Here is a 16,470-nt window from a genome sequence, read left to right as displayed (position 1 = left end):
GGGGGGTTAAAATTTTACTTCTCCTCCCACCCGGATTCTTCCCCCCTCGACATCAGTTTTCTGTTGTCCTTTTACTTTTTAAAAGCAAACAAGACCCTTAGCATTATGATCCAGTCCAGGGGTGGGTCAGCTTTTTCTGTAAAGGGTCAGACAGTAAATATTTTAGGTTTCACAGCCACACAGAATCTTTGTGTTCTAATCTTTGTTTTATTTTATGGCCCTTTCAAAAACAAAAAACAAAACCGAACCATTCCTGGCTTTCTAGCTGGATTTGGTGGCCCGAGTCTAGGCAGAGGAATGTCTTTGTCTGGTGAAAAGAACAGTATGTTCTTTTTTGCTCCCAGACGTTATGGATATTCTGTTTTCTACTACCTTGCACTTTGCCAGGTTTGTCGTAGGATTACTTTTTTGTACGCTTGGTGTTGATCACTTTGAACAATCCCATCGTTTCAAGACTTCGTTTTTGAACTGTATAAATTAGATTTGTATGGATTAATATCCCGTTGCTGAATCTGCTAGCTCTAGACGTGGCCGAAGGGCAATTCAGAAAGGGAAAGCCCACTTTTGGGAGTGCACAGAGAGGCACCATCAGGGGAAACCCGTAGAGCTTCATCCTCTTCCTTCTCTCCCCCCACCCCCACCCCAAATTTCTGTAGCGATTTGAACACTCGGCCAAACTGAGGAGGAAGATCACCACATATGTGTCCTTTCCCCTGGAACTGGACATGACCCCCTTCATGGCGTCCAGGTATGAAAGGGTTTGTTAAGCCGTATCTGTGATCAGGAGGGTGTGGTTCTATGGGGTCAGTGATTGGCACTGGGGTCCCGATGAGCCGGTTTAGACATGGATGTATCCATATGTGCTAAAACTGAATTGTTATCCTGATCTTGACCTAAGACACATTTTAGTTTCCTCAGATGTGCTGCTTCAGCTTTGGGTTCTCCCTAGTGATCCTCGATCAGGTTTCAGACTTGGCAGGTTGTCGAGGTGGGATCACCGAGAGAAAACAGCATGATCGCCGATGGGACTGATGTTGGCTACAGATAAACACGGTTGATTTTGCAGTTGTAGATTCCATTTCTCTTGTTTTCAAGTCTTGATATCCTAGACCACCTCAAATCTATCCTCCAAGTAAGGGCAGCCTTCCCTAATATGTTAGACATGTGTTAGTTTCCTAGGCCACTGTAACAAATTACCACAAACTTGGCCTGAGGCAGCAAGGTGTCGCCACAGCCGCTCATCCTTGGAAGCGCCTGGGGAAGACTCTGTTCCTTGCCGGGACATGGGGTCAGTTTGATCTGGGCTGGCTCTGCGCCTCGTGGCAGACGCTCTGGGCAGGTCAGTTCGCCAGCCTAAGCCTCCCATCGCCTCACCTTCACCTGGGGATAGTCTTCCCCTAGAAGGGAGAGCTGCTGGAAGACCTAGAAAGCATGCCTGGAGCGTACCTGGTGCCGTGTCTGGTGTAGGAGGCCCCGGTCGTAGTGGTACATCATTTGAGCCAGGCGTCTGCTTGGTTATTATTTCCAACGATGCTGAGTCTTGCTTCTGTTTCTTACAGCAAAGAGAGCAGGATGAACGGTCAGTACCAGCAGCCAACGGATAGTCTCAATAATGACAATAAGTAAGTGGCACCTTGTGGGATTGCCCTGGGCATCTCCAAGGTGGGGGGGTGGGGGGGAGGGGCGGGACCTCCGGTAGGCCTGGCAGGGAGGGCCCCGTGGTGGCAGCCCTCCTGTTTCTTTCGGCCCCTGGCCCCGCTGCCTGTCTTGCTGCCCCCCGACCCCTGTTGAAAACGCTTAAGCCCTGTTAGGAAAGGACTTTTCACAGCTAGCTGCACCATAAACCTCGCTGATGTAGGAACCTGACCCGTCTCTCCTGGCTTCTGTGCATGCACGAGGGTCATCCTGGCCCCTGCATTTCTAGAGCGAAGGCTCGGAGTCTGAATTGTAGGCCTCTTGGCCTCTATCTTCACTGGCATTGCAATAAGGTCTCTGTTCTTTTTTTTTTTATGTTGAATTTATTTTAGAGAGAGAGAGCACAAGAGCATGCATGAGCGGGGGCAGGGAGGAAGAGAGAGGGAGACACAGAATCCAAAGCAGGCTCCAGGCTCTGAGCTGTCAGCGTAGACCCCGACGTGGGGCTCGAACCCATGAACCAGGAGGTCATGAGCTGAAAGCAGACGCTTGACCAGCTGAGCCACACCAGGCGCCCCAAAGCCTCTGTTGTTTCCTCCACCACCCTTTTTACTGGTGGTGTGGTAGAAAGCACAAGGCAGAGCGTGGTTCCAATACCCCCAGGACGGATTGCTGTCCCCACTTCCACTAAATGTGGTTCCCGCAAAGCAGCCCGAGAGCCAAGTGGGGCTAGGCAGGCTTTCTTACCCTCTGTGCTCCAGCTCTCATTCCTGGGGTGTTCCCATTTAGTGTCGGGGGGCTACTGACTGCAGGCTTCTGGCCGCTTCAGACTGTGGTTTCCGACCGTGATACCGCTGAGCTAACCACGCCCCCTCCCCACACCCTCTGTCCCCTCACCCTTGCTCCCACGCTAGGTACTCCCTGTTTGCGGTAGTTAACCACCAAGGGACCTTGGAGAGCGGCCACTACACCAGCTTCATCCGGCAGCACAAGGATCAGTGGTTCAAATGTGACGATGCCATCATCACCAAGGCCAGCATCGAGGACGTGCTGGACAGCGAGGGGTATGTCTGGGTAGCAGCTGACTCCCCGAGTGTGTAGCCATTCAGGGATTTTCACCGTCAGTCGCTGAATTAATGAGGCTTGTTCTGGACAGGACGCCAGCCTGGGTCGGTCGCTGGCCAGGAGAGGATATACCTCTTGGTCACTCTGGATCGCACCTTAATTCAGACCACGCGGTCATTTATTTTACCCACGACGTGAGCTGACACATCAGTTCTCGGGGAGCTCGTTCTTCTCTACCCATCGTATTCCTCCTTGGCCCCCCGCTTTGTTAAATCCCTATTCCTCCTAAGACTGTCAGTGGGGTCCCAGCCCCAGGGGTGGGCTGGGATGAGCTGCCGTGAACTCTGTGAGGCATCTGCCCTTTGTGTTTACTGGCAGCAGGAAGGCCTCTTGCTAGAATCGGTGGGGAATTTGTGTTGAGAGCACAGTTTGTGGGCCTGAAGAGGCCACCCAAAGGGGCGGGTTTGGACTAGACACCGTTGTGGGGTCTCACCCAGAGAAGCGGGAGGCAGGACTGATGGGGCTCACGACTTGCCGGTGGGCCGGTGGGAGGATGGGCTTGGGGCTCCAGCGTTAGGCGGGGGCAAGGACCCTCCCCCTTGGGAACTAAGACTCAAAACCCAACCAAGCAAGCAGTCAGACTGGCAGCGTGTGCCAAGGCCACCGTGCAAGGCCAGTGGCAGGTGGCGGGGGTGGTTTTGTTTTCCCTTCTCATGAGTTACAACAGAAGCTTGCTTTCCTCTTCGCCTCCTCAGGTACCTGCTGTTCTACCACAAACAGTTCCTGGAATACGAGTAGCCTTATCTGCGGCCGGACAGGAGAGATGAGGGCGATGAGTTGGCAGAGCCTCACAGAACGGTCCCCGTCCTCCCCGACTGCGTGACGCCACCTCCCCCCACGGAAGTGCCCCCAAGAGCGCCGGCTTCCTCCGTGGCCTGGGCCCAGCGGCGGCCCGGGTCGGTGCCTGGGGGGTCGTGGCGTTCGCTGCGCTCGGAAGGAGGCCCCGGGGACCGCGCCACGGAAGCATTTAAAGGCGGGTGTGCTCTGCGTGGGCGGGGGCAGAGTGGACGCGTCCCTGGTGTCTCCTGTGCTCCTCAAGAAAATGTGCGGGGGCCAGGGTGGGGGGGGGGTCCATTTTTAAATCATGGGTCCATTAAAGCAGGAAAGTAGAGGAGCCAAAGACACTGCGTGAGGACAAAGGACTTTGCAAGTACCTTTCTCTCTGTGAGTTTAGTATTAAATATATATATAGTGTGGAACTCTTAGCCGCCGTCTTGTCAGCAGATACAGAGGAACCCCCCCCCCCCCCCCCCGAGCCTGTGGAACTGAAGACACTCCCTGGGGTTTCCAGGCACATCTGTTCCGCAGATAACTTAGCATCAAACTGCATGTGGAAGCGTCAGCCCAGGTGTTCTCTCTTGGTTTGTTTGTTTTTTTTTTTTTTTTTAGAAATAGGCACTTTCTAATCCTCCCTCCCCTTTTCTCTCTTTTTCCACGATGGTGACTTTCATAAACGTAATGGTAGTAACGTGAATGAATTACTGAATTTATACTGAAGTTGAGGTCGTTTTCCTTTATTCTCTCGAGAGTGAATCTTGCTTCTGAATCGGGGCCGATTTTGTTGCTTCCCCTCCGCCCTTCCCTCCGGAAGTGTCCGTGTCCTGGTTTTAACCAGGCAGACGCAGCAGAGGAGAATCAGGCTGCAGCTAAGTGTCTCTGTCATATTAATCTTTTGAGTCAATGAAGTGTTTTCAGTGGCTTCTTCGTTTCCCTTCCTCATGCTTTGTCCGGTCGCCGCTTGGCGGCTCCCGTGGGGGACTGAAGTGGGAGTGGCCCCCGGTGGGGCCTGCTTTCATTGCCGTGTGCCTCTGCTCTGCATTTGGTGTAGTTTGAATGGTAGCAGGGAGAAAATGGCTTTGTGATCGAGCTGGTGGGGAGAGGGAGGAGCCGCTTGAGGAGATGGAAACACTTTGCATTGTTCCTTGTAAGATACCTTGCATGCATCTGTCTGTCCACACCCAAGCTTAGATTGTCCGCTTCTGAGAACTTACCAACCCAGAGATGTGGGGGAGGAAATGCTGCTTTAGCATATGATTCGCGCAACAAGCAGTGCTTGTCCCGGGAGCCTGGTCTGCATCTGAACTGTGGAATGTTCTTTCCTGGAGAGGAGGAGAATCCTGTTTCAGGCTCAGCACGCCGTTTCGTAAAGAGCCAGGTGGTAAATATTTCAGGCTTTGTGGGCCAAGTGGTCTCTGCCATAGGTAATACATAAAGACGTGAGTGTGGCTGCGTTCCAGGAAACCTTCCCGTGGACGCTGAAATTGGACAGTTTTCACAGGTCATGAAATTTTTTTTCCTGCTACATAAAAATGTACAAACTGTTCTTAGCCGGCAGGCCGTGCGGAAACAGCGGACCACATCCGGCTCATTAGCCTAGTCAATTTAGGAAGTGGTAGCAGCAGCAGGAGTGGAGTAGTTACTGCTCAGCGTGGAAGACGCTAGAATACGTGAAACAGCAGTCATCTGCTGCAGCAGCATCACACATGACGAACTCCCTAGTGATGCAGTTTTTAAAGCACTTGCTCAGTTCATTCTCATTTTAGGAATAAGGGTTTGAAGATAGCAGGCGTCATCAGAAATACGGATGGGTGCAGATTTCCAGAAATGGCCACGTGTGCTGAGTCTGTGTGTGTGTGTGTGTGTGAGAGAGAGAGAGGCCGGCCGTGTTGTGAAGATGTCTTTTGGGGAGAGCCGTTGCCCGTTAATAAGGAGCACCCTGGGAGAAGAGCTGACTTGGCCTGCAGAGTTCTGAGCCATGTGCTTTGCTGCCTTGTGGCCTGGCTTTACTGGATTGTCCTGGGTTTTCTGGCAGGTTCCCTGTGGTCTGGCCAGCCCCGCTTCCCCCGTCTGTCGCTGCTCGTGTTCAGGAGCTCGGCTGCTCCAAGAACAGGAGGACTGGGGACAGACAGGCCACCTTAATCTTTTGTAGACATCAAATGCTTATACCCAAATGAATCCTCTGCCTTCCCTTTGGCCCTGGCGCTCTCTGCCTGTGCCGGGAAGCCCCCCTGTGGCAGGAAGAACTGGCCAAGCTGTTACCGCAGGGGTTGCCCTCTCCCCGTGCTGCCAGCAGGGCATCCTGCCGTCGGCGTTTTCGTGTGAATTTACCACGTTAGGAACTAAATCCTCCGTGACGGACCTGGGAATTTTTCCTTTTGCTCCCGATCCAGCTGTGAAATTCCAGAAAATGGCTTTCTCATTTCCTAGTAACCACCCCTGTATAGGTGTTCAGGTCGTTACCAAGTGCGTCTGACACTAAGGGATCACTGGGTGACCTCCCCCCCCCCCCCCCCCGCCGCGCCCCCACCAGTGTTTTTAAAACACCCTGCCTTTCTGAGATGTTGGCAATCATTTCCATGCTCCACGGTGAGACCAGCTTTCCATCTTCAGAGTCTGCTGTGCGTTCTGAGCAGTGTCCGGGCCGGGGCAGCGGGGCGGGCGGCCCGAGCGGCCGGGCCTCTGCTCCAGGGCGAAGGACAGTCTGAGGTCTCCTTCCTGCGGCAGCGCCCCCGCCCCCACGACACGTCGCCCCGTGCTGTTGTAGTTTGGCTTGGTGTGTCTGCTCTCACCGGGTAAAATTGCCATTCTTTTGACGATTCAAGTGACTGTTTCATTTACTATAACCTTGAAAACGAAAATCGTGAGAAAAAGATTCCAATGATCGTGCTGTGGATTTTATTACCAAGATGTTTACACCCCCCTCTTACCTGTCATTTTAAGGAACTGTCGACCCTTCTACCTTAATGGCTTGTAGTCTTTCCTATGTCATAATAAAGCTACATTTTCTTCCGAAATCTGGCCAGCTCTTCTGTTCCTAATGACGGCAGCTGAAAAGGGCACGGTGGATGAGTGGCCACACTGTGTGGATGCCTGGGCACACTTTGTCGTGACGGGAACCCCGCCAAGGCCCGCGGCCAGACCTCATGCTTGGTTTGGACCAGTCTAGCGACTGCTCTGAGTGTGGGGGAGTCCACACACCCCACGTTTCCTCATGTCCTGTGATGGGCTCACTGCTCTTTGGCCCACTCCTCTTGTGGGGACATACCTATGGACTCGGGACAACCGCGGGCTTTCAGGAACTTCTTTAAATGCAGGAATCCTTACCAGGGTTCGACGACAGGATCCGGGACGTGGTATAACGATACATGTGGTTTTGCAGTCAGCTCCCCAAATGAGAAAATAGCGTGTAGAAATAAGGCGAAAATGTGTCCAGTTTGCACTGCCCTTGATTCTGTAATTGGTACAGGACTGTAGTTGACATTCGTGACATCCTTCTTCCCCTCCAACCTCCCCACTTCCCTTGTCCTCAGAACCTCCCCCAGCTGGTTATTACCTGGTTGACCCAGACCTTCATGGCAGAATTGTTCTTTTTTAGAGACCTTTGCTGCAAGTTCCTTTACTTCCCTTACATGCAAATACCAAGAGATGCCAGAGAATCACTCTGGGTCCTAGGCACTCTCTTCAAATGAACTGGAACCAGCGTTGTGACCCTCAGGGGAAGTTTATCCCCCTTAAGGTCTAAGACCACCAAACCAGCAACGCCCAAACTTTCCTGGCCTAGAATAAAAAGATTCTGTAATTGGGTTCTTAAGTATAAGACTGGAAAGTGTCAACCCCACTCCTGCACCTTATCCTCAGACCCTTGTATTCTGGCTGCAGTGAGAGGGGAGTGGCGGGTAGGGGGGCGTCTGCAGTGGATAATAGCCTCTGGTTATTCACGTAGCAGTCGTTAGCTTGGTGAGCCTTGGGCAGCGCAAGCTTAAGATGTTGGGCCTGTTCTAGTCCCCACCCGTCTTGATGGCCACTTAGTTCATGGGTCCATCCAGCAAGCATGGTGACTGGGGAAGGACCCTGACTGCATTTACAAGGCAGGCCATTTTGTCCCCCTGATCATTAATAGCCTCCCCTATAGGGATTTTCTGGCAGGCACATATGGATACACACATCCTCACAGCCTGTGCCCATTTTGAGAGGTCTGTCCCCAACCAGACCTTGTCACTAATCTTTGAATCCTGCTCCAGATGCTTGACCATCCAGCCAAGCTGTTAGCAATTCACCACAAGTCCATGTAGATCAGTACTTTTGGCCCCATCTCATTCCAGACAAGGCAGGTAACCAGACGTACGGCTCGGAGTTCCCCTCGGAGGACCTTCCTTCGTCACTGTCCTTAAGTGTCGTCAGTCATCTGGCCACAAAAAACGATGCCATGCAGCAGGTGTCCGCTGAAAGTCTGAGACACCTACTCCTGCAGCTGACCTTCCGGACGTGCCCACGCTCACCCTTTGACGTGCCATTTCTGCCAGACGGTGGATGGCTGCTGCGCACACCCAGCCTTAAGGCCGAACGGGTCAGACAACACTCCTTTCGTTATGGGAGGTCCAGGCTGCATGGTCAACTGGCGTCCTGTGATTACTTGCCCGGGCTGCTGCGTCTAAGGAACAAGCAGAAGCTGTTTCTAGAAAGCACGTATATCTGCAGAGGAGGACATAGATTGGAGTTGCTCTGAAATCCTGGAGCTCTATGCCGTTTCTCTGCTATTGGTCCTTGCTGGAGTGTCCACAAAGCATCCTTATTTGCCAGGGACACTTTAAGTATCCTTGGATCTTCTGGATCATAAGATTGGAGTGGTAGTACAACATGTGTGACAGCCTGAACTTAGGTCCTACTTGACACTGGGAGCCACATGGAGCCTCTGTAGGGGGATCGAGGTAACACACTCAGATGCAGTGTAAGCTGCCTCCAACACCCAACACCTGTCAGCCATTGTTTTTGCACAGTAGGTGGTGCGAGTGGAGGCAATTTGTCCTTCACCTTGAGGAGGCTATCTTTTTTTTTTTTTTTTTTTCAACGTTTATTTATTTTTGGGACAGAGAGAGAGACAGAGCATGAACGGGGGAGGGGCAGAGAGAGAGGGAGACACAGAATCGGAAACAGGCTCCAGGCTCCGAGCCATCAGCCCAGAGCCCGACGCGGGGCTCGAACTCACGGACCGCGAGATCGTGACCTGGCTGAAGTCGGACGCTTAACCGACTGCGCCACCCAGGCGCCCCGAGGAGGCTATCTTGATAGGCTTCAGACTGCTGAACCCCCAGAAACTTCATTGAGTTGGGGACCCCTGAGTTTTGGGGAGCGTATTTCTCATGCTTTAGTTCCCTTGCCTTACTAAAGCTCTATAGAATTTACTACCTCCTGCTTATCAGATGTGGTCAGCAAAATGTCATCAGTATGGTGGACCAGAGCAATGAATTCTGGAACAACAAGGTGGTCAGTGTGTATGTAGATTCTTGGAGCAGAAAGCTGAATTCGTGTGGCCCCAAGTGTATGCCGTGAAGGTATGCTGTTGGCCCTGACAAGTAAAACCAGACTGCCTTGGTGGTCCTTACAAATGGGTGTGGGAGAAACATGCATTACAGGTCAGTGGATGCATAGTTAGTGCCGGGCGCCATGTTGGTTTGCTCCAGGAAAGCTGTCACTACCTCTGTGACAGCAGCTGCAGCTGGACAGGACCGGATTAGGTTTATAGTAGTCTGCCATCGTTCTCTCACATCTTCGGCACAGGCCGTGCGGGGGAGTTAAGTGGGAATGTGATAGGCATTATCACTGCTGCGTCTTTTAATTCTTTGATGGCGCGTTACCCTTGGAAATCCCCCCCCCACGACTACATATTGCTTCCTGGTTTATGGCCCTGCCGGGAAGGTGAAGTTCCAGGAATCTCCACATAATCCTTCCAACCACAGTAGCCCTCGTGTAGCAGATAAAAAGTCAGTCAATACAGGGATCCTGCTAATGGCCAAGGATGCACACTATACACTTGGGAACTGGGGAATTAACCACAGAGTGGACGGAACAGATTTCCACTAAAAAAACCTTGTGTGTACAATGTCTGGACAGACTCTCTGAGAACCAGTACATGTTTCCCTGTGCTCTCTTTCCCCCTCTGCCTCCACTGGCAGTGTTCGTTCGGTTAAGGAGCGTCCATCAACCAGAATGTCCTGGATAAAGAATGACATGGAGGAGAACCTGTAGGTGGCTGGACGGACAGGTTACGTGAGCAGAAAATACTTGTTGTTGTTAAAAAAAAAAAAAAAAAAAAAAAAGGTATTGTCTTGGGCTGCATCGATAAAAGAATGATATGTAGAAATGCGGATGGGCCAGATCTAGTCTTTTCGTATCCACAGCACTTAACATAGTGCCTGGTCCGTAATATTCGTGGACTCTCCTACTCAGCCTGGGACTCCGGTCCCAAAAGAATATCTCAAGTGGAATATGACGCTGAGCAAAAAGGGGCCAGGTCCTGTCCCCAAGGAACTTACGGGAAGGGAAGTAAGCGCTGACATAGTATCTGTGAGACATGCGGACAAACTCAGGTGACTGTGCTCTGGAAACCTTACAGGGCGCTTGGGAGCCTCGCTGAGGAAGTGACATTCAGCAGGACAGGGCAATGGTGCAGGTGAGGTGGCTCTGTTGATCAGAGGGCAGTTACTAGAGCCACTGACAAGCAGCTCTCCAGAGGAGGAACCGAGGGCTTCAGGCCTGGGGGTCCTGGGGCGTGCACCACAGTGCCCATCACGCTCAGTGACATCTCTGACTCCTGGGACTCTCAGATTCGTGCATTAGTACAGGCACACGGTCCCATCCCGCGGCAGGCACGATGGCCAGTGGAATCCAGAGCAGACCTGAAGCATCAACCTGGACCAATTTCACAGGGCAGGACGGTTTCCTCCCTGGCTCTCTCCGGGTCCCTGGCTCCCCCCCCTCCCCCACAGGTCTGCCAGTGAGGGAGGCGTACTCTGCCTTTTCCATGGGAAGAAATGTATCCGCCTGAAACCTTGTGCACTTTATTCCAATGTGGGGGCCATCTAAGTTTGAGACCCATACGCTTCATGCCACAAATCTGTTGTTGTTGTTTAAATTTTTTAAATGTTTATTTTTGAGAGAGAGAGACAGAGTGCGAGCAGGGGAGGGGTGGGAGGGGGCTGGACACAGAATCCGAAGCAGGCTCCAGCTCCTGAGCTGTGAGCACAGAGCCTGATGCGGGGCTCGAACCCATGAACCGTGAGCTCATGACATGAGCCGAAGTCGGACGCTTAACTGACTGAGCCACCCAGGCGCCCCTTCATGCCACAAATTTGTGAAGACTAACACGGACCAAGGAGAGCTCCCCGAGACCCCCTCCATCCTGTCTCGGTCTGCTTCCAGAAAGAGCGGTTCGGTGTAGCAGGAAAGACTCTTCTCAGGGGACAAGAGATGACCCCTCTAGTTGGGGCTCCGTGCTCTCTGGCAGTGCCTCCTGGGGCTCGAGACTCTCTTGAGGAAGAGGCAGAGCTTAAAACGGGTGGTCGGGAATCTCCCTCCCAACCCTGACGTTGGATGAGTCTAAAGATGTTTTTCTCCCTGCTTCTCCTGGTGATGAAACCAGTCACCAATGGATGTAAATGCCAGTAGCTAAGAGAGGAAGAGGAAGGGTAAATAAGTTGCCTCTTTGTAGGATGTTCAAACTAGAAATGACTTCAGCAATGATCACGTTGGGCTCCTGAATTCATTCATTTGGCGACTGTTTGACACCCGCAGGGCTCGGACTGTTCTGGACACTAGGAAGTGAGAGGCCACAGTCCCGCTCTCATGGAGCGTCCGGTCTGATGGGGACACATATGTGTCAGGCTGCATAGAAGAGACAGGCTCGGGGGCCAGAGCAGGACAGCAGTGGGCATGCTGTTGACACAGGTGGTCAAATGGCTCTCCCATTAAATGACCTTGGGGCAGGGACCTGAATGAAGTGAGACTGAGCACAGGCTCTCAGAGGTAGAACGTTCCAGGCAAAAGGAACAGCGTGTCCTCAAAGACGGGTAAACTGAGGCTCAGAGGGACACACCTTAGCGAGCTCCCTGCGGTCTCCCGTGGAATCCTGCTCACACTGGCGGTTTCCCCTTGATTCCAAAAGCCGAGTCTCGAGGGCTTGCAGGAAGCACGTTGTGTGACCACTGCACCTCTGACCGATGTTGTGACCTGGTTCTCACCAGGAGCCGGTGGAAAAATTCCTCCTGGTCTCCAGCCAGGATGGTTCATGCTTTCCACACCAGCGGGTTCGTGTGGTTTCCCTGCCCTGTGTCAGGAGCACGCTCTGCGTGCCAAGATATAGAAGTTCCAGCTTCCCTAATATTCTACATTGTAATTTGAACCCTCTCTGTAGTATATTCCAGTGATTAAGAGGCAGACTGTGGAGCCAGACCGCCTGAGCCTGAATCCTGGTTCTGGGTACCTTTGGGTAACCATGAGCCTCCCCTATAAAATGGGGACACTAGTAGCATCCTCTCACAGGATTGTTCTATGGAAAACAATTGTACCCTGCTTAGGAAAACTGCTTGGCATGTAGTAAGAATTCTATAAATATTTCTCTAAAGCCCCAAGCCCGAGAGCAAAGCTCGGGGCTGTTTGGCATCTGCGGTGTATTTTCTGACTAACAGGAAAATGCATAACAAGCACAGATGCCCCTTTCCTGGGACACGTTTTGGGATTTTCCTTTGATTAGTCTATAATGAGAGAGTGTCAACAAAAATTAGGGAGGAGAAGCAGGGTGTTTTGCGAGGCAGAGATGTGGGACCTGTCCTGTTGGAAAGAGACCGAATGTCAGGCTGGTGGGTGACAGGGCCCGTTTTAGGACCAGGCCACTTGGTTCTCCACCTGGAACCACCTGGGAGCCTACAAAGCCTCTTGAGGCCTGCCCCCCAACTCCGGATAATCTTATTTAATTGGTCTGAGGTGTGGCCCAGGCCTCGGGAAGTTTTACGGATTCCCCGCCCTGGGATTCTAATGTTCAGCTAAGGCTGGGAGCCGCCGGCCCGGTAGCCCCAGTAAAATATCAGAAGCCAGAGAAGGACAGCTGCAGGAAGTCTCTCCCTTCCCTGTCTCCTCTGTTCCAAGATCGTATCTGGGAGATTTTTGAAATTTTGGGAAATCGGGGAGAAGGGAAACTGTGGAGGGAAAGGGCCTCTGAGAAGGTGGCGTTTGAGCTGAGGCTTGCACGATAGGAGCACCCCTTCCAACCCGAGTGAAGATGCAGGGAAGGGCATTCCTGGGAGAGGGAACAGCAAAGGCCAAGGCCTCAGGGCAGGCCTGCGGAAAGGAAAACCTCTCTGAGGACGAGGGCGAGTGGGGCTGGAGGCTCGTTGGTGCCATGGAGTGTGATAGGAGCGGAGTTTGAGAGGAGTTTGAGAGGAGGCCAGGGCACATGGGGTTCAAAGGCCCTCGGAAGAGGCTGAGCTTTGGTTCTGTGTGGAGAACCCACTGGAGGGGTTTAAGCCGTGAAAAGACAGGATGTACGTGATATTTTTAACAGATCTCCCTGGCCTCCAGTGGCACCTAGGAAGTAGGAAGCCAGAGAGAGGACCACTCTTCCCTAAGTGATAATAAAGCTGGATGACCCCCCAAACCGTGTCTTCTCTGAGCCCATCTGTGAGCTGCAGCCACAGGGCAACCAAGTAGCCTGAAGTCTAAGGGAGGCAGGTGCCTCCAAGGAGAGCGGGGACATGAATGGCGGCCACAGGGAAGAAGGCAGAGCCGCCACGCGAGTGGGCGAGAGGAGTCCTTCCAATGCTTTAAAGAATTGCCGAAGGCTGAGTATGGATTAGCATGAGAGCATAGAACTTCTGGAAACTGCAAACAAGGGGCGTCAGCACCCACTTGCAGGTTCTTGTCCACAGACTTCAAACCCATCGCGGGCGGTAGGAAGGGACATACCCTCTACTGCAGCTGGGCAGGAAGCTGTCATGGGCCCGACTCATGAGAGGGGGTCCATTCCTAGGGGGAGGGACGGATCACCGGACGAGGCTGATTCCCCCAGCCCAGGAACGTGGCCTGCCCGCCACTGAGATGGAACAGGACCGCAGGCAGCTCCCGCCTCTGCCTAGGCTGGCAAGCACCAAGTAGGGTAGTCTACCCCCGACGGAAGGCCAAGAATGGAGATAGACCCTCTTTAGGCAGAGACACTCAGGGAAGGTGTAGAGCCAAGGGTGTAGCAGGAATATTGCAAACCCGGCCACCCTCTGCCACCAAGAACATGGCAACGCCAGGGGAACTTGAAGCCAGTGAGGCGCAGAAGGTGACCTAACACCAACCAACCCTGATCCGGCTCAGCTCACGACGTGGGCGACTCACCCCCTCCCACTGACAGCCTGGCAGGAGAAAAGGCGTGCCCGCTTCCGGGCACATTGTTACTTCAGTCTGCCCACCGCCCTGCACGGATCTGGAGTTCATTACAAATATTACAAGACACGCCAGACAGCAGGCAAAAACAACCCACTGCCCAGAAACAGATCCCTCGACAGAGCCAGACTCAGGTGATCTAGGTGTTGACCGTATTAGGCCGGAATTTTTAAATAATTAAAAGATGAAGAAGCTGAAGCCTCCCATGGAAAATGTAGAATGCATGCCTGAAGAGATGGGGGAACTTCAGCAGGCAGTTGGAGACTACAAGGAAGAGTCCCATGGAAACTGAAAGAAAAACCCACGTAAATCAGACGAAGGCTCGTCAGTAAGCTCAACACAGCTGAGGGAAGGAGCCGTGAGCTTGAAGGTCGATAGAAATGACCAAGACTGAAACACAAAGAGAAGAAAGAATGGAAAGGAAAAAAAAAAAAACAAACAATAGGGCACCAGAGCTGTGATGATATCAAACAGCTGGAAGAGATAATGACTGGCATATAGATATAGATATAGATATAGATATAGATATAGATATAGATATAGATATGTATAATATCTATATCTATCTATCTATCTATATCTATCTATCTATCTATATCTATATCTATATCTATATCTATATCATCTATCTCCTAATAATGAGAGACATCAAACTACAGATCAAGAAGTCTCAGAGAACCCCAAGCAGGATAAGTGAAAAACCTACCCCCCCCCCCAAAAAAAAAAAACCCTCCTAGACACAGCATATTCTAACTGCTACAAAGGTAGGAGAAAGAGAGAAAATTGAGGACACAGCTTACAGAGGAACAGAGATAGGAATCCAAGCAGATGTCTTGTCAGAAACTATGCCAAGCAGGGATAATAATGTCTTTAAAATACTCAAAGGAAAGAACTGGCAACCCCAAAGTCCATACCCAGAGAAAAAACATCTTTCACGAACGCAAGAGAGATAAAGTCTTGTTCAAACAGACACAAATGGAGAGAATTCATCTCCTGCAGACTTGCAGCACAAGAACTAAAGGAAATTCTTCAGACGAAGGAACGTGTTAACAGACTTGGATCTACACCAAACAGTGAGGATTTCCAGAGAGTAAGGTAAATATAAAGGGCATTGTTTTTCTTATTTGTAGAAAATGTTTACTTTTTAGAGAGAGACAGAGAGACAGAGAGAGAGACAGAGAGCATGCGAGCAGAAGGGCACAGAGAGACAGGGGGACAGAGGACCCAAAGTGGGCCCTGCCCTGACAGCAGAGAACCCGATTCAGGGCTCAAACTCACAAACCATGAAATCATGAGCTGAGCCAAGTCGGAAGACTGAGCCACCCAGATGTCCCTCGTTTTTCTTCTTTTTAATCACTCTGAAAGGTACTGACCTTCTAAAGCAAAAATAGTGGTGTTTGAAGAGTTGATCGAACACGGGCGCCTGGGTGGCTCAGACGGTGAAGTGCCCGACTTCAGCTCAGGTCATGATCCCACGGTTTGTGGGTTTGAGCCCCAGGTCGGGTTCTGTGCTGATAGCTCAGAGCCTGGAGCCTGTTCGAATTCTGTGTCTCCCTCTCTCTCTGTCCCTCCCCTGCTCATGCTCTCTCTCTCTCAAAAATAAACAAACATTAAAACAATTAAACATTAAACATTAAATTAAATTTTAAATTAAAATTTAAAACGTTAAATTGTTAAAAATTAAAATTTTTAATTTTTTAAGAATGTCTGAAAAAAATTAGAAGTCAACTTGCCTGTCAAGGGATATGAAGCAGAGGTGGATTTGGGGGGGGCCTGGGTGATGGGCTGAATTGTGTCCCCCAAATTCATGTGTTGAAGCCCTAAACCCCAGGTCCCCAGAAAGTGACCTTATTTGGAGCTAGAGTCTTAACAGAGGTGACCAAGTTGAATGAGACGTGAGGGCGGGTCCCGATCCCGTAGGACTGGTGTCCTCATAAAAAGGAAAGAGTGTGGACACAGACACACATGGGGGAGCGCGGGCCGAACAGAGGGCCCTTCCCTCCCGGGCCTCAGGAGGACTCTCAGAAGGAAGCAGACACCTTGACGGCAGATGTCACACCTCAAGAAGTGGGGGACACCACCCAGCGTGTCCTACTTTGTTCGAAGAGCCCTGGGAAGCGGATACGGCCTGTAGCGCATTGGGGGAAGCATCAGGCTTCCCGTCTACACCTCCCAAAGCGTGTTATGTGAACCTCACAGTTGTGCCAGGTAATTTGGGGTGGCACAGGATGAATTACTTTGATTTACAGAACCATGTATTTGTCTCACTGGGTAAATGCTTCTAAGAACAGGTATGCCTTTTAAGGGCGACTAAAATGCGGGTTTCGATGGTACTCAACATATAAAATACAGTAAAACCTTGGTTTGCAAGCATAACTCATTCCGGAAACATGCGTGTGCCCAAAGCATTTGCATATCAGGGCAAATTCCAAGAACCGTTGGCTCAGGTGTGATCCTGTGACGTTCGGCGTCACGTGCTACCCGTAAGGCAAGACGGCGCTCGTTTAT

At 51.5% G+C, this 16,470-nt stretch overlaps 1 protein-coding gene across 1 annotated transcript in view; it reads left to right on the top strand.

Annotated features, from left to right (window-relative positions):
* USP22 (ubiquitin specific peptidase 22) overlaps window positions 1–6,554 on the top strand; it is a 46,010-nt gene extending 39,456 nt beyond the window's left edge. Inside the window, exons 10-13 of the mRNA XM_045487647.1 lie at window positions 657–748; window positions 1,560–1,622; window positions 2,550–2,699; window positions 3,456–6,554. Coding sequence (XP_045343603.1) covers window positions 657–748; window positions 1,560–1,622; window positions 2,550–2,699; window positions 3,456–3,498 — 348 coding nt within the window. The 3' untranslated portion in view covers window positions 3,499–6,554. The remainder of the gene's footprint in view (window positions 1–656; window positions 749–1,559; window positions 1,623–2,549; window positions 2,700–3,455) is intronic.
* Window positions 6,555–16,470: the final 9,916 nt, after the last annotated feature.

Source organism: Leopardus geoffroyi, chromosome E1 (assembly GCF_018350155.1).
Source record: "Leopardus geoffroyi isolate Oge1 chromosome E1, O.geoffroyi_Oge1_pat1.0, whole genome shotgun sequence".
Classification (NCBI taxonomy): domain Eukaryota; kingdom Metazoa; phylum Chordata; class Mammalia; order Carnivora; family Felidae; genus Leopardus; species Leopardus geoffroyi.
This window is presented reverse-complemented; position numbering and strand designations above follow the sequence as displayed.